The sequence below is a fragment of the Chrysemys picta genome, chromosome 3, assembly GCF_011386835.1.
Source record: "Chrysemys picta bellii isolate R12L10 chromosome 3, ASM1138683v2, whole genome shotgun sequence".
Lineage (NCBI taxonomy): Eukaryota > Metazoa > Chordata > Testudines > Emydidae > Chrysemys > Chrysemys picta.
The window spans coordinates 153781670-153802265 of NC_088793.1; the positions used below are offsets into that span (position 1 = coordinate 153781670).

Consider the following 20596-nt stretch of genomic DNA (forward strand, 5'->3'; position numbering starts at 1 on the left):
GTTGGGTCGCAGTGTAATAAGAGATATCGCCATGTGTCGATCATTGCAGGATCAGAACCTAAGACTGGTTTGTATTTTAGTTCTGTGGATTTTTTGGAAGGGTGTGAGCGAGGCATTTTCTAGATCAATATCTAATTCTCGTGTTTGTTTAGCAGAGGGGTTCTCAAACTGGAGACCCTGGGGATCGCAAGGTTATTACATGGGGGGCTGCGAGCTGCCAGCCTCCACCCTAACCCTGCTTCACCTCCAGCATTTATAATGGTGTTAAATATATTTAAAAGTGCTCATTTATAAGGGGGCTTGCACTCAGAGGCTTGCTATGTGAAAGGGGTCACCAGTGCAAAACTTTGAGAACCACTGGCTTAGCACCTTTTATTCCAAAGACGCCATACCCAAATGCGCTCATTAGCCAAGCTTTTGGGAGCATTTCAGCAAAGACTTAGGGTAACTTAAAAACAAGTTTCCTTTGGAGAACCTTTGCTACTACCTGGCTCTCTCATTCTGTGACATCAGAAATGCTATGATTGGATGGACTTAGGTAAGACTTGCTTGTATTTGTAATGTGTTCTGGAATATCTCCAGTGAACTAAGAATTGGGGGGAGGAGGGTAGAGGTGATGGGAGGTTGGAAGAATTTTAGATAAATTAGTAGGTGCTTCTGTGCTTATGGCTGGTTGCTTGCTATTTCAAGGAGAAAGGGTTTTCAGCACCCATCTGTGCTTAACTGGTTTCATTTAATGCAGATAGTGTTTAGGGTCTTCCGGTACTATCTGGCATCCAGTGCGAACATAGGCCTCATCTTCACTGACCAAAGAACAGTGTTTAAACACAGCTTTAATGTGACTGCCTCCAAACAAGTTTAGTTAGTTGGTTTAATGTTCAGACCTAGTGTCGATCATGACTTTAAAATCTAGATTAACATGCACTAGACCTGGTTTGAAATGTTTAGTTCCAGGTATGAACATGCTTTGGGATGTGTGTTATAATTTTTGCTGCACTTTTAAAAACTCTTCCTTTGTCTCTGAAAATGAAGCCTGAAAGTATGTTTGTGACAAGCAGAGACCTCAGCTTTCCACTTAGGTTTGGCTTTATGCGAAAGCTTTTGGAATGGAGTAATGGAGTTAGATATTTTTTTATTCAAATGTCAGTTCTGATTTTTATTAAACTGGCATAGAGTTAACTTCAGCTAAAATTAGTGTCTTTTTGCTTCCCAAATACCTACATTTAGCCCTGTGTCAAAAGTTTAGAGTACTGTAACTTCAAGGATCCAAAGTCTCTCTCTCTTTTTTTTTTTTTTTTTTTTTTGCATTGTTTAAAATTTTAAACTTAAATGTGTAAGCTTCCAGATGACCTGCAGCTCTCATCTTTGGGCTTGGGCACAAATTAATTACATGCTGCATGTGACCTATTGTAATGTAAAATAGACACCTATGTAGGAGGAGCAGCAAGGCTCTTGTTTTAAGCCCACAAGGAGTCCTTTTTGGGCTTCCTTGCGGTGCATTAGTGCAGATATCCTGTTCTGTAGAGGAAACATCATTTTGTGTCTTGTGGGTAGAAAGTTTTTAAAAATGAAATCTGAGATGAGGTAGTGTCTACATAAGGTACAACAAACTCGGCAGAAAAATATTTTCCTTTTGCCTGTGGGGTTGGGGCTGCTTCATTCTTCTGAAGCCCTTAAAGAGTTAAGTATGAACACAGTCTGACATAAAACCCTTGTGAGCAGAAGTGTGGTGGTGGCTTTTCCTCCTCCTTTCTTTATGGTTTGGCATCCCGAGGAACTGATTCTAGTCTCCTTTCACTTACCTAACCTGGCCATCCCACCACACTTCTGGCCAAGGAGGACAGGCTGAAACTCTGTGTAGAGATTCAGTGGCTCTCAAACTGTGAGGGCAAGGGATTAAAAAATGGCCTGAGCATGGGAGCCAGGAACTACGAGATATAATGCCTGTTCTGATACTGACTTCCTTTGTGGCCTTGAGCAAATCACTGTGTTGTCCTAATTTTCCCCATCTGTAAAATGGAATAGCACTTTCCTCTCAGGGAAGTTGAAGATTTATTTAATGTTTGTAAAGTGCTTTGAAAAATGAAAAGTACTATAGAAATGCTAAATTCTGTTATGGTTTTGACCTTCCCCTTTGGGGATGAAGCATACCCCGTGTACTACCTTTCAGCCTCGCTCTGGGAATAAAGCAAAGACTAGAAAATGACCTTGGGGTTTTCTTCATGGAACAGCACACTGCCACTATGCTATCAGGATGATTTCATCTGATCTTTTAAAATTTGATTTTGAGCCATAGTGGTGGAAATAATACTCTTTGGGCTTGTTGACACTAAGATTTGTAATCCTGTTAGTTAACATGTTAAAATATGATTGTGTCCTGTCTACACTAGAATTTACACACATTTGTTCCCAATTGTGTTTGAACTCTAGGGTTACAGAATCCTTATTTGGGGAAGCTGATCAGACTAACTTACTTTTTTTTAACCCCGCTCCCAATCTCTTTTCAGGAGGGTCCTCAGAGGAAAAAAAGGAAATCTGAAGCTGCAGAAGCAGGCGAACAGTTTGATCTGTTGGCCATTGGTACAGCGGTTGGCAGTATTTTATTATACAGCACAGTTAAAGGAGAATTACAGAGCAAACTAGTAAGCGTCACATCTTTCTGCCTATTTGTAAGGTCATATCTGTTGCTCAAAGGGGTGGGCTAAGCTAATTTAACAAAGTTTTAAATTCTGAATGGTTATGTAGTTACACACATGAATGGGTATGTGGTATCCACAAGAATGTCAGAATGATTCTGCTTCTAGTGTTGCTAGTATGTATAGACTGAGGATTACTTTTTCTAGACTAGCGCAACATCATACGATTACATGTACATTTGTAATTCTTGAGTTCCTTTTAACTCAAGAGGATAGTAAGGATTTAGACACCATGAAATTCATCTTGCGTGTATTGCATCTTCAACAATTAGACGATATTCTGTGTCAGAGAATTTTAAAAATTGCATTGGCTAGCATGGAGATGCTACTTGCACTGGCATGTTGGCTTGTCTATAAAAGTGTGAATCACAGACTTAGCTTTCCATATGATGTCTTGTGTGAGTCCTTATATTCTCAGCATATGTATCAGGTGGTGGTTCCATCCTTCTGTCATTTTTCCTTCTTTTTATTAACATCACCTCTTCTCTGCATCTTCATTTAGCCTTGAATTGTAACAAAACAAAGGAATATAATGGTTGATATCAATGATAATATTTTGGAATAGACATATGAGACTGATTTCCTCCTCCTGGTTCTAGGCTATTAGTCGTGGACATTGATGCACAGTGTGTATTTATTACATATGGGAAAGCATCTGTGCGCCTTGTTAAGTTGGGTAGTGGTTTAGCAACATTGGTTTAAAATTGATAGGGTGAATGCTGAAACTTTGCTGGTGACATGTCTTTATTTTACCCACAAAGTTCATGTTTTTGATGGGTCCACAGAAATGTTGACTATTTTTCTTTTGTTAGTAACAGAATAGTGGCTTGTATTTGGGTGTCATTTTTTTTTTTTTTTTTTTTAATATTTGGAATGGCAAGAACATTCCTCACTCTGTCATAACTGAAAAGTCATTTTTGGTTTTGAAATATATCAAATTAATTTTTTTCTCTGCCCATATTTAAGCATAATGCCTTGCTGTGATGATGCTTACTTGGTTTCGCTCACTGCTGACTTGCAGTGAAGACATTTTCCTCTTGGCTGTCTGAGCAGGCTGGTGCTGAATTAAATAGTAAAATTCAGGAAATTTACAGGAAACTCAAATTATGACTAAAATTGGGTTAGCGATGCTCTTACAAAACTGCGTTAATCTTTTGGAAGAAGATCCAGTAACTTTTCTAGGCATGTGTTCATCCTCTCATTCTGGTTAGAACAGATTCTCAGTAAAATGCTGTTGCTGCTCCTTTGGTAGGACTTGAGTTCTAATACCAGGTCTCAGATTAAGTATAACCCAGTGCATTTTCCCCACACTGATAGACTCCCATGTTTGGGACACGTGATGCCAGGATTATTCGATGACTTGACCAATGGCCCTGTGATGGGATCCCCAGGGTGCAGCATGGAACGGTGGGACCGCTGTGACTCCTGAACTCTCTCCAACCTGGGCTGTCTTTCACAATGCCTTACTAGTGACCAGCAGCAAACACCTCCAGTTGCTGTTATCGTTCTGCACAACAGCATGTGGAGCGCCGCACCTAGCTAGATTGCACGAATGCTCCTAGAGCCAGAAATCACACAGAAAAGGCACCAGAGCCAAATCCCTGCAGCTCCCAGCACAGCACCTCAGGAATATACCATCTTGCAATGCTCAAGATGAGCAGTGCAAATTTATTAATTTGGTTCACCACTTCATCAATGGGCAACGGATATACACTCGCGTTTGCAAAACCTGAGCAGATTTGCCACACGCTTCATACAAACTCATGGGTAAAGTTAAACAGTAAAACAGATTTAGTGACTACAAAAGATAGATTTTAAGTGATAGGCAAAAAATCAGTTACCAAAAGAAATAAAATGTAAGCACGCAGTCTAAACTGTCAACCCTATTAGACTGGGCAGCAACTAGACTAAGCAGTTTTTCCTCATCCCAGTGGATATTGCAGTTCATAGTACACAGATTTCACCCTTGAAATCCGGGCCAGTCCCCTCAGTTGGAGTCTTCAGAGTGTCCTTGTTGGTTGCAGCATGGGTGGGTGAAGGAGAAAGGGGACACATGCTGGGCCTGTGTCTGTTTTATATCCTCAGTCCTATGTGCTTGGGGAGCACAAGTCCAGGCATGTCTGGGTGGGCATTGCTGAGTCTCCAGGCAAGATTGAGCAATTCCCCTGGTGTGGCCTCATGCAGGTGAGTCACTGTCAGGGTTCCCTCCCCACTCTGAACGCTAGGGTACAGATGTGGGGATCTGCATGAAAGACTCTCCTAAGCTTATTTCTACCAGCTTAGGTTAAAAACTTCCCCAAGGCATAAATTCCTTTCCTTGTCCTTGGACGGTATTGTTGCCACCACCAAGTGATTTAGACAAAAATGCAGGAAAGGGTCACTTCGAGTCCCTATTCCCCCAAAATATCCCCACAAGCCTCTTCACCCCCTTTCCTGGGGAGGCTTGAGAATAATATACCAATCAGTTGCCTTTAATATGAGTACAGACCAGACCCTTTATCTTTAGGACACTAAAATCAATCAGGCTCTTAAAAGAAGAACTTTATTATAAAGAAAAAAAGTAAAAGAAGCACCTCTGCAAAATCAGGCTGGAAGGTAACTTTACAGGGTAATAAGATTTAAAACACAGAGGACTCCCCCTCTGGACTTAGTTTCACAGTTCTAGAAACCAGGAATAAAACTCCCTCTTAGCATAGGGAAAATTCACAAGCTAAAACAAAAGATAATCGAACACATTTCCAGTAGCTCCCTTGCTGGACTGTGGTTGTTGATGAGTTGATTGACCCCTGCCCAGGTGTTGGTTACTTTCCTTGCTGTTGCCTCTGGGAGCTAATATCTGGCTGATTTCCCAACTTACATTCTCTTACATATGAAGTTATGAGAATTGTGTTGTATGGTGGTTCAGTTGTTTATATAGTTGTTCAGTGACAACCATACAACACAATTCTCATAACTTCATATACATTAATGATATACATATATGGATAGAGAAATGACTTTCAACTGATCATAACCTTTCCCCGATACCATATAAGGCATGGTTTATATGTAAGATCACAATTATATAAAAATGAGGAATATGGGGGTTAGAGGATGCTCTCCCAAGGTATAGAATGTCACAACCCCAACCTTCTCTAAAATCTCAGCTGGAAACCCTTCTGCTAGTGCCTCTGGTTTTCTTCCTCCTGCCTTTTCTAATTCGACTCTGCCCCTTATAAAAAACAAAAACAAAAAAAAAACTCCTTGTGTATGGTATCAGATTTAGCTGCCTTTAGAGATTAGATCGTGACATCCCCATTTTCTTCCTTGTTTGGTCTATTCATTATTGAGATATTCAGTAGAGTGTTTAGCTACACCCATCCAGTTGTTTTCCAGGCCTGTGAGCTTGCAGCCATTTTGATAACTTGACGGACAGGAGAGGTGGCTGATGTTTCTTGCTAAGTCCTTGGGTCTGATCTGTTGATGGCTCCTTCTGAAGTGCTGAATACATGGAAATGGCACTTATTTAGCAGCTTGCTTGGACAGGCAGGCTCTTGAAGTGTCCATCTGGGAGATATCTGTATCATCAGGGAAGAAGGCTAGCAAGATACATAGTTTATTCAGATGTCTCTGTTTGGACTGTATTTATGTCAGTGTAATGAGGAGGGGGATGGTTTTCTTTATCTGTGACTTTAAAGTGCTAGAGCAGGCTTGAATTCTCTCACTAAACCTTTCATTACTTAAAGAATTTTAAAGGTGTAACCACTTATATTTCTAGCATCTATCTGGATGCATGTGTGTGAGACCAACTCAAAACTGCAGTATAGTGCCATCTTTCTGTTTGAGTGAATAACCCTTTTCATATTTTCCATAACCTGATTTAGCTCCCCAAAAGTGGCCTGTTCGGTATGTTGATTGCACAAAAACTCATTAGCCAAGGCCCGTTTCATTTGCCCATTAGCAATTAAATCTTTGTTTCTCTTGTAGGATGGTGGTCATGACAATAGAATAAACTGTGTACGGTGGCACCAGGACAATGGTTGTTTATATAGTTGTTCAGAAGACAAACACATTGTGGAATGGAACACACAGACCTGCAAAGTGAAGTGGTGAGTGAGACTGGTCTGCAGTCAATAGTGTCAGCATTTCTTTTACACATGCCCTTCTTCCCCTCATCAAAGCATTTTGGTCAGGTCTAGTTGGAGGTGCCATATTTTGCTATGCAAGGTGTTTGGACGCTGACTTTCATGCAAGCAGGGGCTGGTAGCCAGTCTTCTGTGCTGAAGGGAAAGCTGTCACTCTGGGCTTCTGAGGGGGACTGTTGTGGCTCTGTTAAGGACATAAAGGATGCACTGTGTCAAGAAAATAATTGGGTCTGGAATGTCTTCAAAATCAATTTTAAAAAATATCAGACATTCTGGTCACAAGTCTCAGCAAAAATATAAATTTGAATTCTTTGAGTGCTTGCTCATGTCCATTCCATATTAGGTGAACACCGAAGAAAACCAGTTATGGAAAAGGTAACTGTCTTTTATTCAGAACTGGTTTTGGGCTGTCTTCACAAAACCAGATTTCACAAGCATTTAATTTAGAACATATTCTTGTATTATAAGGTAGGTCTATTGAAACTCTGAAATGTGCTGTGCACTGTCTTCATCTAGTATTTCACAGTCACGTAGTTATATAAATCTACGTCAGCCTATTGAAATGCTGGACAAGGTTTTCAAAAAGGTTGAATACCCAGCATCTCCTGCTGACTTCATTGGGTGTGCGCTCATTGCTTCCGAAAGTCAGACCATTTGTTTGAATGTTTAAATACAGATTCAGAGCGTAGCCTCAGGCACCCAATTTTTTGAAGGTATGAACTGAAAATTATTAAAGTGGTAAGACAAATGCAAAAGGCAGAAAATTCATAGATTAAATTGCTAATATATAGCCACAACAAAACACATATATGTTCTAGTATAAAAGGGCTAAATATTTAAACATCTCTGAAATATGTCCATAACAGCTATCTTAATTTGCTCTTGTTAGATTGTATGCTGTGCAGAAAGCAGCTGGGGTAGCAATATTGTGTCAGATCCATTTCCAGTAAGGTACGGTAGCTGGCAGCCTGTCAGATTGTCTGCATTACACACAACCATATGCTTGTACAGTTGCATGCCACAGTTAAGATTATCAGTGTTAGATTATGGATATCACTAACTGTGTCAGGCAACCATGCTAGTGCATAACCTGTCTGTAGTATACATAAGGTGTTGGTGCTTTTGTTCACGCTAGTGAGGGAAATGATGCTAGCTTGTCTATTCTAGCTAGTGTAGACCGTATGCAACTGTGGTAGTCCATGACAGATTTGTAAAATGGCTTACACCGCAGCTAGTGATCACCCCAGGTAATCTAGACAGGACTTGTTAAACTCATATCTTGCAAGAACTGAAACCTTTGAAACAGAACCAGCTTTAAAAAGTAGGAAATCTTAAAAGGAGGGTTTTTTTCCCTCTCTGATGCAACAGTAAGTATATTACACAGTTTTACAGAACATCATGGGACTTCACTATTAACATAGTGTTCAATAGTTCATTGGTTGCTCTGACTTCAGCAATATGTATGGTAGGGTTGCTACATTGGTGTGGAATCTGGTTGTGGCAGACAGACACCACAAAATGTGAAAGGTTGTGTAAGCCTTTCTTTTAAGTAATGCACAAAAATGTCCTTTTAGCCTGACTACTGAGAATGTTTTCAGCAGAACTAAATTTGATGGAATTCCTCAGTCCACAGGATGACTACTTTCTATACTCCAGCATCCTCTTGGTTTAATAGCTTCATGTGTGTGAAACTGAGAGTGTTTCTGTTTCCTGTTGCACTGTTGTAACTCAGCTACCACCCAATGTAAGATTGAGAGGGTGAGTGCAGGCGCATAAAAAAGTCCTCTCATCTGCCACTGAAACTTTCTGTATAAAAGCTTGACCACTGTTAAAACTCTTTTCATCTGTCTTGCGTTGTCTATCTCAGGCCTTAACTTACCAATGTATCAATTTAAGTCAATTCCTTATGTTAAATCAACATCAGTCACTCTGAAATGGATTAACAAGTGTTCATCAAAGATGATTGCACAAATTTGACCAAACATCTCAACTGTGTGTAGACAGCGCCTCGGTTTACTGCTGCTACAAAACTGGTGGAGTTCACATTTTTCTGAGTCTATAGAAATGTCTGTTGGTTTTCAGCAGCAGAATAGTGGACTCTTGTGAGATGTCTCCACAATACATATTTAGGGTAAAATTTTCAAGTGCCCTAAATGATTTAGGAGCTCAAATACTGTTTTCAAAAGTGACTCGGGCACTTAGGCTGCTAATTCATTTTTGAAAATAGGTCTTGAACTCCTAAATCAAGAAGGTGCCTTACCCTTAACCCCAAACAAACCCGATACTCTTTGAAACACACAATAGTCCTGTTTGCAATAAATTATTTGCAGTAAAATCTAATATGCTAAACTCATTTGGGTTTTAGGTTCACAAAAGAATTGGTAAGGTTTCAGTCAGACTTTTTTTGAGCCTCAAACTTTCTTCAGCATTGAAAATGACCCCCCCACCCCACCTTTCTGTAAAAGTGAGTAGTTTTTAGGCAGAAGTTTGCTGGTTCCTTCCATTCAGATTCAAGCAACAGAACCAATATGTCATACTTCTCTGACCTGAAACTGCTGTGTCTTACTCATGATCATGAGACAGTCAAGATGATCTACTTGTGCTACAGTTGAAGGCTGATGCACATCCCACTGAAGTGAATGGAAAGAGTTCTGTTCACTTCAGTGGGCATTGGCTAAAACCCATAGATCGGGCCACATTTTCTTTTGTGGTGAAGCAGCTTTGCACATCAGCACCAAAACAAAGCCGTCTGAAAATGACTGAAAATGAGCCATGGGAGGGTCACATTAGTTTATGGGGATCCTCTAGAGCAGACCTGAACAACTTGTAAAGCGGCGAGGGCCATATTACTCCAAAGAAAACAGCTGAGGGCCAAAACCTCCCGGCCCCGCGGAAACCCCCCCCACACACACACACCCCCAGCGCCGCCCAGCCCCGTGGAAACAACCCCTCCTTCCTCAGCACTACCCCGCGGCTCCCCCCACCCCAGCTCACCTCCGCTCCGCCTCAGTCTCTGAACACTCCGCCCCGCTTCCTGCGAATCAGCTGTTCACGCGGGAAGCCTGGGAGGGCAGAGAAGCAAGCGGCAGCTTCGTGCTCAAGCCCAGGGAGGCGGAGACGGAGCGGAGGTGAGCTGAGGGGGGGGGGAGCCGCCCGCACCACAGCAGGTAACCCGGGGGGAGGGGCGCAAAGGGGAACCGCTCCCTGCCCCAGCTCACCTCCGCTCCGCCTCCCTAGGCCTGAGCGCGAAGCCGCCGTTTGCTTCTCAGCCCTCCCAGGCTTCCTGCGCGAACAGCTGATTCGCGGGAAGCGGGGGGACTGCAAGCTCAGCCGGACCCGGTGCTCCAGGCACTGTGCGGTGGCGGCATGGCCTGGCTCCAGCCGAGCGGCGCGGCTGTAGCGCCGCCAGCCACCTCCAGGCAGCGTGGTAAGGGAGCAGGGAGGGGGTGTTGGATAGAGGGCAGGGGAGTTCAGAGGGTGCGGGGGGGTGGATAGGAGTTGGGGCGGTCAGAGGGCAGGGAACAGGGGGATTGAATGGGGGCAAGGGTCCCAGGGGGCAGTCAGGAAGGAGCAGGGGTTGGATGGGGCGGTGGGAGGCAGTCGGGGCAGGGGTTCCAAGGGTGGTCAGGGGACAGGGAGAAGGGGTGGTTGGATGGGGCAGGGGTGCCAGGGGGTCATCAGGAATGAGAGGAGGGGTTGGATGGGGCGGCGGGGGGCAGTCAGGGGACAGGGAAGGGCAATAGATGGGGCAGGGGTCCCGGGGGGGCATCAAGGAACACAAGGAGTTGGATGGGGCAGGGGTCCCGGGGGGGCATCAAGGAACACGAGGGGTTGGATGGGGCAGGAGTCCCAGGGGGGTGGGCCAAAAGCGCTCAGGACTGGGGCGGTGGCTGAGCCCCGTGTCCTGCTTGGCGGGGGGGGCGGGGCGCAAGGGGTCCGTGCCCGTGTCCCGCTGGGGGGGAGGGGGCAGCGGCGGTGTGCGAGGGCTCTTTGCCCGTGTCCCATGGGGGGGGGGGGCGGGGTGCCGGCGGTGTGCGAGGGCTCCATGCCCGTGTCCCGCTTGGGGCAGGGGGGAAGGGCAGCAGCGCGCGAGGGCTCCGTGTCCTCTTGGGGGGCGCCTGAGGGCTCCGTGCCTTTGTCCCGCTTGAGGCCGGGGGGGTGGAGGCGCGGCAGCGCCCGAGGGCTCCGTGCCTTTGTCCCGCTTGGGGCATGGGGGGCGCGGCGGCGCGCACCGGCAGCGCGCGAGGGCTCCATGCCTGTGTCCCGCTTGGGGCAGGGGGGCCGGTGGCGCGCGAGGGCGCAAAAAGATCCTTGCGCTGGCGTCGGGTCGAGGGGAGGGGGGGTGCCTGAAAGCCCCGCCCCTGCAGCTCTGATTGGGCTGGACTCAGCCGCCCGCATTGCTGGCTCCTGTCGGCGGGTGGGCACGCCACCGGGAGCTGCCCCAGGAAGTGCCGCCACGCCAGCCTCGGGACTTTGGCGGTGATGGTGAGCGAGCGGTTAAAGGGCATCCCGACCAATGTGCGGTTGGGACGCAAGACAGATGTGTTCGTGGGGTTTAGAATCCCCCCGCGGGCCGCACAGTGAGCCCCCGCGGGCCGCATGTTGTGCAGGCCTGCTCTAGAGCCAGCATAATGGGATATGGGTTTGGGTAAGGTAGAATAGTTGCATGAACCCGAGCAGCTTCATGAGCCTCTTAGTGATGTTAGCATTCGTTAAAGAATAGAGATGCTTTCAGGCAGTTCTAATGTACACCAAGGGGACTGACCAACCAGCCTTTAGCACAGCCAGAGCAGAACAGGGAATGCAAAGGTGGTTTAAATCCACATTTGCAATTCCTTCCTGAGCTGTATTGTGCACTCCTCTGCTGCAGGTGATATTACTTGGAGGGTATTGTGTTGTTGGATGCTGAGCCATCCACAAACACACTGCCATTGCAGACCCCTGACAGGGATGAGTGGCTGCATGGGGGGAAAATGACCTATTTAATATGACATGGTATCCAGTCACCTACGTGCTTAAGACACCCTCATTGGCCCTCCTGTAGTTTCTCAGGCACTATTTCTTTCCCCCCATTCCACTATCGCTGCTGCAATTTAGTACAGAGCAGGGAGGGAGTGGTGAGCTGGCCATCTCATGAATTCTTTCCAAGTGAAGTTCTTTTCAGAATGACTCGTTCTGCAGATGGCATTTTCTGGTTGAAGTGGTAGTTCACACTGACCAAAAGTAGCACAATAAGATGTCGTATGAATCACATCATCATCATCACACATACCCCAACACATACCAATCTATTGGCTCAACCCTGCCTATTGTCAGGTTTCAGAGTAACAGCCGTGTTAGTCTGTATCCGCAAAAAGAAGAACAGGAGTACTTGTGGCACCTTAGAGACTAACAAATTTATTAGAGCATAAGCTTTCGTGGATTACAGCCCACTTCTTCGGATGCATATAGAATGGAACATATATTGAGGAGATATATATTTTGAATTATGTTCCATTCTATATGCATCCGAAGAAGTGGGCTGTAGTCCACGAAAGCTTATGCTCTAATAAATTTGTTAGTCTCTAAGGTGCCACAAGTACTCCTGTTCTTCTTCCCGCCTATTGTCGTGTTTGTATTTCATTTTGTTCAGCATCAGTATCTGTCTTCTAGGGACCACATCTATCCTCTTGTTACAGCACAGGAGGTATGTGACCACTGAAACCACGCTCAGCTACAGATGAGTGGGCTCTTGCCCTGTGACCTGCCATTGTTGTGCTGGGTTCATCATTGTCCATGGCTTTCCTACCACTGCTATTTGTGGCTCGTTGATTTGAAAATCTTATCTGGCACAAGAATGTGCAAATGATACCAACAGCTATGCAATACTCACCACTGTTGGTTTGTTGTGTTTCATGGGCATGGCCTTTGATTTTTTTTTTTTTTTTTTTCTTCCAAGCACTCTTTAACTACTTGCTTTTTTTGACATGCTAAGTCCTGAAACTTTGGAAAATTTAGTACTAGGGACAACATTTTCAAAAGTGAGTGTGGCGTTTAAACTCCTATGTCACTTACACACTTTTGAAAATTTTACCTTTGGAATCCAGAGGATGTTCTTACACGATGGTGTAAAGTCAGGAAGTAATATTTATCCTGACACTGTAGTGTTCATTAAATCAGTTTTCCCTGCCCATTCATTAAGCAGAATGCCTCGCTGTGATGATACCCACTTGGTTTCGCTCACTACTGATGTGCAGTGGGGACAACTTCCTCTTGGCTGTCTGAGCAGGCTGGTGCTGATTGTAATACTGTGAAACAAGAAAGAGCTGAAGGTAGCAATTGCTAGAGGATCAGAGTAGCCGATTATTTTTTTTAATATTGCAAAATAGGCTTTGAAAATTAAAGAACAAACCATATCCTCTTGACTTGTAAGTGCCGTCTTTGATAAAGCTAGCACTCAGTAGGTCACTTAAGCCTTGTAACATTTCATTATCATTGGTGTAGCTCCACTGGTGGTGGTAAGGGTGGAAGTGCTAGTGCGGACTCGCCAGCCACAGGCTACTCTAATGCTACCGCCAGTGGGAATTGGGAAAAAAATGTTAGTGCGGACACAGCCTTAGGTTGTCACAGGGTGTCTCAGATTCTGTATCTCAATCTGTGTAGTACTGTATTGTCTTTAAAATCACTTTAATGCCTTTGTTTGACCACTGTCGTCTTGTCAGCTGGTACAGTCATTCTTTCAACATCTAACTCACAATGTGTTTGGAGTACAGAATATTGATACAAAGGCTTTGCCAATGTGCTGGTGTGTGTTGGAAATTATGAAACGTATCTGGAATGGGGGCAGTCTCTCTGAAGTGATCTTAGTAAGAGAGGGTGGGACTGATTTGGCCTCTCTCCTTTTGCTACTATATGCTGCTCTGACAACATGGCATTGGTGCAGGTAGCTCTGTACGACATATCCCAGTGCATAGGGGTGGGAGGAGGAGGTGTTCCCATACTGCTGGGTGCTGCATAGATTCTAAGCTGCTGCACGGCCCTTATTGAGCACTGGAGAGGCTGCCATAAGTTACAGAAGCACATAGGGCTTCTTGAGCTGTTTCAGTCCTGCAGCAGCCCAGAATCTGAAAGAGACAAAGGTCGCATAAAGCAACCTTTGCCCCCCTCTTGCCCTGGGTGGTACCGCACAGAATCTAGCCAGATGTGTTTTGAAAGGACATTCTCAGGGTATGTCTGCATTGCAGCCAGGGTAGTGAGTGCCAGCTTCTGTAGACCTACTGGCGCTAGCTGTATTCTAGCTAGCTCACTAAAACTAGAAGGGAGGATGCCATGGTGTGGGTTTCACAAGCCTGCCTGACTCCCCTGAGTACGTATTTGCCTCTGCAGCTTGCACTGAAGCACTCACCACCGCGTCCTCACTTCTGTTTTTAGCGAGCTAGCTAGAGTACAGCTAGTGTGGGTATGTTTACATAAGCTGCCATTCACACCCCTTACTGCAGTGTAGATGTACACTCAAATATGGTGACCTGTAAATTTTATTCTTCTGTGCCATTTCCCTGAAATAATTGTCTTTAATAATTTAAACAGAATAGTTGACTTCTTACAAAAGCATTAAAAGAGATTTTAGTAGACATTATTAAAAACCATCAGTGTTGTGGTGATGGAAGTTAACAGTTAGTAAGTAAAACTTGGTGGTTATAGAAGATTTTTTTGTTCTCGGTAAGTCTGCCTCAGCCCATCTCTTCTCAGATAGTTCAGTTGTCAAAGCAGCAATAAGCCTGTATGTTTCTCCTAATTCTTTCACTGGAAGCCACATTTCTGTTTTTAGGAATCTGCAAAAGCAACAGCATCTAATGATTGATTATTACTGTGTAGATACGTCTCTGCTTGGTTTAATGATAAATTTAAAAAATTGTGTCAGAAGAGGAAGTTGTCTTTCTTCCCTGGACTTCTTTTTGGCTCCCCCAGAAGGGGTGGGTCTTCCTGGAGGAGCTAATCCTCATGCTCAGTGGGAACTGATCTGTATTGATATATTTATTCCTTAAAGAATTTCCTTATGGTAGCATTGATCTCAGTGGATTGCCCTGAGTCTGTTTGTCACTGAGTTCTCAGTAGCTCACCAAGCCAAAAGTACCACGGTATGTTTGATTAGCTAATATTGCTTCCATGCAAGTCACTTAAAGTCTTGTTTTTGTAGCTCCATCACTGGAACCAACACAATCCTTTGATCAATGCAACATGTGGATTTGCAGATGCCTGAAAAATCACAGCTAGGGACCAGATTGTTCAGAGGTGTGGGTTTATCATGTTACCTGTATTCAGTGTCTCACAGTAGCTGCTCAAAGCATTTAACAATGATTGCCTTCCTATCCTACATTGTGGGAATGAAAGTTTGAAAGAAACCATATTCGCTGCAGTTACCTGCTGTTGTAGATAACTACAGAAAACATTTATTTAATTAGAATATATAAACTGAAGGCACACTAACAACATAAAAATCACACTTCTGTCTGAAAATCCCTTACCTGCAGTTGTTACAAGTCACACATAGTGTGATTGAACAACTGAACAAAAAAACGTTTTCTTTATTCTGTTATATTTACTATGTGTAGTTGATAGCTAAGATACAAGAATTTTCCCTGTTTCTCCTGTTTTTGTGAGTATTTCACACAGTAACAGGGCAGAGAAACATTTTTTCAAGACCTAGAAAAAGGTGATTGTCAAACTGTCAAGGGTCCTCCTAGAATGATCTAGGGACAGGTATGGGACTTGAAACTACTTTAAACTTCCTAAAATGGACTAAAGTTCAAATTGTATCCCTTTAAACAAAGACTGTGAAACCGTATTATGTTTTGAAATCTCCACTTCTATGAATATCGAATCTGTGATCCCGGTGTGTATCCATTTTGCTAATTCCAAGGGGAAACACTGCCCAATAACACATGTTCCAAGAGCAGAAAGATCAAACACAGAGAACAGCAGGAAACTTCCACACTTTGTTTGGTAAGAAATGAAAGCATTGAATGGGTGTATACACTGAACTGCCTTTATTTTGGGGGGGGCGGGGGAGGGCCGAGGGTTAGAGAAGGGGATTAAATACAAAACCTACCCAAAAGAGCAGTGGAAAACTTCTGCTGTTCTCTCGCCTGCTGTAGCTGCTTATTGTCTGACGGCATCCTTGCTATCTGTCATCAGCATCACAATATAGCTCTTCCTTGCCGTATAGTTTCATATCTAAATATTTTATATGGAAGGAATCTTTAAATAGTAATGTGTGATTTTTAGTCATATTTTATATTGATTGGTTTAAAACATTTTTAAATGTGCCCAGAGCCGAGTATTCAAATAGGAAAGAGTCAATTTGGATGCTGTTTGCTTAGTCTTTTCCTTTTCCTCTTTGGAAGAGCATACAAAACCAAAGAACTCTATTGAATTGAACATAGCATTGCCCGTGAAATGTACAGGCAATGAAACCTGTTCCATTTAGACTTTTCTGTTGGATTGTCAAGGATGGTGTGGAATAAATTAGCGTGATTTTGAAGATATTCAACCTTGTGAATATTGCATTGAAGCATTTCAGAAAAAACTGTCTTAAAATTGTAACAAAGAACCAAATATTTATGATGGGGTTGCGTGGGTGACTTCTTACACTGAATGAACACTGATCGTCCTCTTGCAGTTTAGTAGCCTGTGTGAAATGTGTTGGTCACTGACTAGTTCCTAGTGGAGACAAGTGTACATGGCAACGTTTGACACTTTTATAACACCTTTATTCAAGGACCTCAAAAGTCCCTTAATGAACTAAGCCTCAATATTGGCACACAGCAGAATTACTCTGTTGGGAGAGTGTCCAGAAAAAGCTGAGCACACTTTCTGGGGTCTGGTGCACTAGGAATCATGTACTACTGTGGCCCATGCTACATCTATTTTGGGTGTAGAGGACTTTGGGGTAGTTAGTCCAGAACCTTTCACCAGCATTACATACAAATGGTAAAGTATGGGCAGCAATGGACCAAGACTGTGGCCTTTTTATTTGATGCACATTACACACAAGAATATTAAATGGCTTTGGTTGTGGGGGGACAAAAAACTAGTTGCTGTGACACAACTTGTAGCTTCTTAAATCTATTGCATTTTTCTTAGTCTCTTCAACATTGCTGCTCTGAGTTTGAGATATATTAACTGGTGCCCCTTTCCTGTCTCCCTTCCTACCTTCCTCTGTTCCCTTGCAAACAAAAATCTAGCAAATGGAAAGGTGACAATAGCAGCGTTAGTTGCCTGTGCATCAGCCCCGATGGAAAGATGTTACTTTCCGCTGGTCGAACTATCAAACTGTGGGACCTGGAGACCAAAGAAGTCTACAGAGTAAGTGAATTTTTTTTATACTGGATCTAATAAAATCCTTCCCCGATTAAACTGACCTAGTGTGGCTAGTATTTCCTGGTGCAGCATGTCCAAGTTGTGTTGAGTATAAAGAAATAATTGTCAGTCCAGGGGCTACTGTAAGTTGCTGCTATGATGATACCTTCAACTGTGGTTTTGACTTGCTGACAGTTGAATGAGGACACTAAATTCCTTGGCTGTGTCTGAGTGTGCCATCAGTAGCCCCTGTGCAAACCAACTATTAACATAAGCTTCGTATGGCTCCTTTTCATTGCATGCCTTTTTTTGCGTGTTCTCCTAATTCTGACTCTAGAGGCATAAAAATAGACCAAACCAGCTCCTTTCAGATGTGACAATGGACTCTGCCAGCAGCATTCAGCAGAGACCCAGTGCTATTAGACTTCAGACAGCATCTTTCCAGTTTTTCAAATCTTAATGTAACCGGCTACATTATTTATCTATTACTTAGCAGGTTGGGAGGCATAGTAGCAAACATCCTGTTGTTTGGTACACAGACAAAAACCTGGTCTAAACACATGGAACTTAATTACTTGCTGGTAATCTCCAATTAAAAATAGTAGGTGCATTGACCGACCAGTATACTCAACTGTAGGCTGAAAACGAAAACAGGTCTTCATTTTCTTGTAAGCCCCGTGAGAAGATGAATAGATGGGAAATAACTGGGCGGTAACGGAGGTACCTGTGTAACACTGCTTCATGGGGTAGTCCCACAGGGGACTTTGTAAAATACAGAAGGTTGTTGGGGAGGATGATGTTTTCTCACTCAATTTTTTTCCCAACCTGAAATTCCACCTATCAGTCTGTCTCTTTTCTTTGTGTAACCTCTTTCATTTCTCTCTCTGATGAATATCATGAGGTTCAAGGCAGCTGGATTCTAGTTCTAACTGAAAACACTGTAGAAACATCTTGACTTATTCTGTAATACTTGGATATGACTTGTGCAGCTTGCATAATGTTCTTTATCACAGCTCGAACATCAAAATTTTACTATGACTACTCCTCACTATCCCATCACAAGTAAAATTTCATTTCCTCTAGAATTTCACAGGCCATGCAACAGCAGTTTCAGCGCTACTGTTCACCACGGTACGACCTCCGAATGAAAGTCAGCCCTTTGATGGAATTACAGGGCTCTATTTCTTGTCTGGAGCAACACGTGACCGGTTACTCAGTGTATGGTATGTAGGCTTTTCTTGTGAAAATCTGTTGATACTCTTTTTCACAAAAGTATTAATTGAATTCTGTTGCTCATAGATAAACAGAAGGGTTATTCTGGTTTGATGCGATGATGATTCAACTGTGGTTTCAATTCACTGACAATAAAATGAGGATGTGAATTTCCTTGGCTGTGTCTGAGCATTCTACCTGTAGACCCTACTCAGGACTATAATACATGCTATGAGCATTGTTACATGACTGACTTCTTTGTTCTTAGTGTCTTATTTTTTAAAAAGTGTGTGTTAAACATTCACATTTTCTTTGCACTTGGGGATTGTTTTGTACAAGAATCTTGACAAATTTTTTTTATTTTTTTAGTAATTTACAGTTTGGGGCTAGAACACTCTTATTTTAAGAAAACTTATGATTGGCATGGTGAGCTTTGAATAGTTAAAACACTTTTTAGTTGAGAAGTCTTTAATCCACATAGAGCTGGGTTGTAGATGGTCACTCTTTAGGGGATTTATAATATTGTGCTCTGCTTCAGTGATGATGCAGAGGGTAACAGAGTAATGAATGTTTTTTCTTACTACACTAAATATTGTGCTGTTTGTGTCTCCAGGCAGATCAGATCAGATAGGAAAGACAAGAATGCTGTGATGTCTTTTACTGTTACAGATGAGCCAATCTTTGTTGACCTAACAATGTCAGAAAGCAAAGAGGAGGTAAGAGAAGTAGTTTGAACTTGTACATTTTGGTTTGAAGTTTTCAGTGCTGATTTCTTGTTAATGTTGGAAGAAAACACTCTGGTGTGTGGTAAGCAAGGATGAGTGTTGAATGTGAATTAATGGGTTTGTTTGAGAACTGACATTACAGACTAGGGAGTTACAAAGTAACAGCATTCAGACTTCCGTCCCTTAAATGTTTTTCAGCATTCTTGTTAATAATGTGAAAATGTTAACTGACTCTAAAATTGAAACAATTTATTAGCAGTCAGTTACTTGCCACATCTTGTAGCACAAAATAAACATGTTTCTTTCCAAAATACGGTTCAGGTATTGCCATGGTTTTCCTGAAATGAGGAGGCAAGGACAATCCCACTGAATTTTGAATGAACTACAATTTAATATATTGTATCAGATATGCATTCCATAAGTCAGATTTTTAGCACGTTACGATGTTCTGCGGGAAACTTCTACATAAAAGAATCGGGGAATTGAAAGAAATCTTATTCACAGATGACACAGCTGAAGCATGTTCCATAACATATTTCAGTCTCTATTTAAGCTTCTTTCCTACATCCTTCACTTTCCTTCTTAAAATGCACTACGTCAAGCCAGGTTTTCTACTTTTTCATCCATTACTGTAGAGATCTCAGATGGAATATGATATATTATATGTATACCAGTAATTGGCCAAAGAGGCATGTTATGGCTGACTTGCTATCTCGCATCATGTTCTTCTATAGAAACAGCCTCCATGTAGAAATGCTGAAAATCCTGCTTTATTAAACACTTACCAAACCTATGCCTCTCCACTTGTGCCCAAGCCATTTTAGTAGGACTACCTATATCAGTGGTACTTCAGTAGGTTTAATTTTAAGTTCCTACCATGGTAGCATATGTTAATTTCTCATGAAGTATCAATAACTGGGGGTTTGTTCTGATCTAATAAAGACCATATATTGTGACTTTCTTTCAGCCAGTGAAGTTAGCAGTTGTATGCAGAGATGGACAGTTGCATTTATTTGAACACATCTTAAATGGGTAAGTTGGTATTTTAAAAATTCAAAGTTCTTTATCTTAACCTTGTATTTTAGAAGAACCTGGGGATACTGCAAGACAGTTTGTAGTCATTTCCAAGTATGGTCCTGTTCGGGTCTTAAACTGTTACATCCTGGTCATAAGATAGGACCCAGTCGCGCCTCAGACACGGTGCTTATTTTGCAGAACTTGTGTTCTATAAAGTTGGTATCTTGGATATGGAACTGTGGGATACCGTTATCTAGTGGCTAGATCAGAGGACTGTGAAAATTAGTTTCTTGCATTCTGCACTCAGCTCTGCTATTGACTGTCACATTAGACAAGTTGCTTAACCTCCTTGTGCTTCACTTAACCCACCTTTAAAATTATAAACTGTTGAGATTGAGTTGATTGGAGAGCTGATAGAAGGTGCTGTAGAAAGGCAAAGTATTCTTGTTTTTAGCTAAATCTGTTTTGATGAAATCATTTCTTT

General features: G+C 42.8%; 1 protein-coding gene and 4 non-coding genes across 8 annotated transcripts in view; all 5 read left to right on the forward strand.

The window, feature by feature from the left end:
- Window positions 1-20596, forward strand: part of WDR43 (WD repeat domain 43) — a 38006-nt gene that overhangs the window by 3324 nt on the left and 14086 nt on the right. For all 4 annotated transcript variants that reach the window (XM_005289525.4, XM_042848527.2, XM_065589312.1 and 1 more), the window contains exons 2-7: window positions 2508-2642; window positions 6663-6784; window positions 17044-17164; window positions 18242-18381; window positions 18984-19086; window positions 20063-20127. In XM_005289525.4, coding sequence (XP_005289582.2) covers window positions 2508-2642; window positions 6663-6784; window positions 17044-17164; window positions 18242-18381; window positions 18984-19086; window positions 20063-20127 — 686 coding nt within the window. The remainder of the gene's footprint in view (window positions 1-2507; window positions 2643-6662; window positions 6785-17043; window positions 17165-18241; window positions 18382-18983; window positions 19087-20062; window positions 20128-20596) is intronic.
- LOC112061662 (small nucleolar RNA SNORD53/SNORD92) lies at window positions 3672-3749 on the forward strand. The gene has a single exon (XR_002890341.1). It is a non-coding gene; the product is annotated as a small nucleolar RNA SNORD53/SNORD92 (small nucleolar RNA).
- Window positions 13011-13088, forward strand: LOC112061669 (small nucleolar RNA SNORD53/SNORD92). The gene has a single exon (XR_002890343.1). It is a non-coding gene; the product is annotated as a small nucleolar RNA SNORD53/SNORD92 (small nucleolar RNA).
- LOC112061682 (small nucleolar RNA SNORD53/SNORD92) lies at window positions 17310-17393 on the forward strand. Its single transcript, XR_002890348.1, has one exon. It is a non-coding gene; the product is annotated as a small nucleolar RNA SNORD53/SNORD92 (small nucleolar RNA).
- On the forward strand, window positions 18484-18563 carry LOC112061679 (small nucleolar RNA SNORD53/SNORD92). Its single transcript, XR_002890346.1, has one exon. It is a non-coding gene; the product is annotated as a small nucleolar RNA SNORD53/SNORD92 (small nucleolar RNA).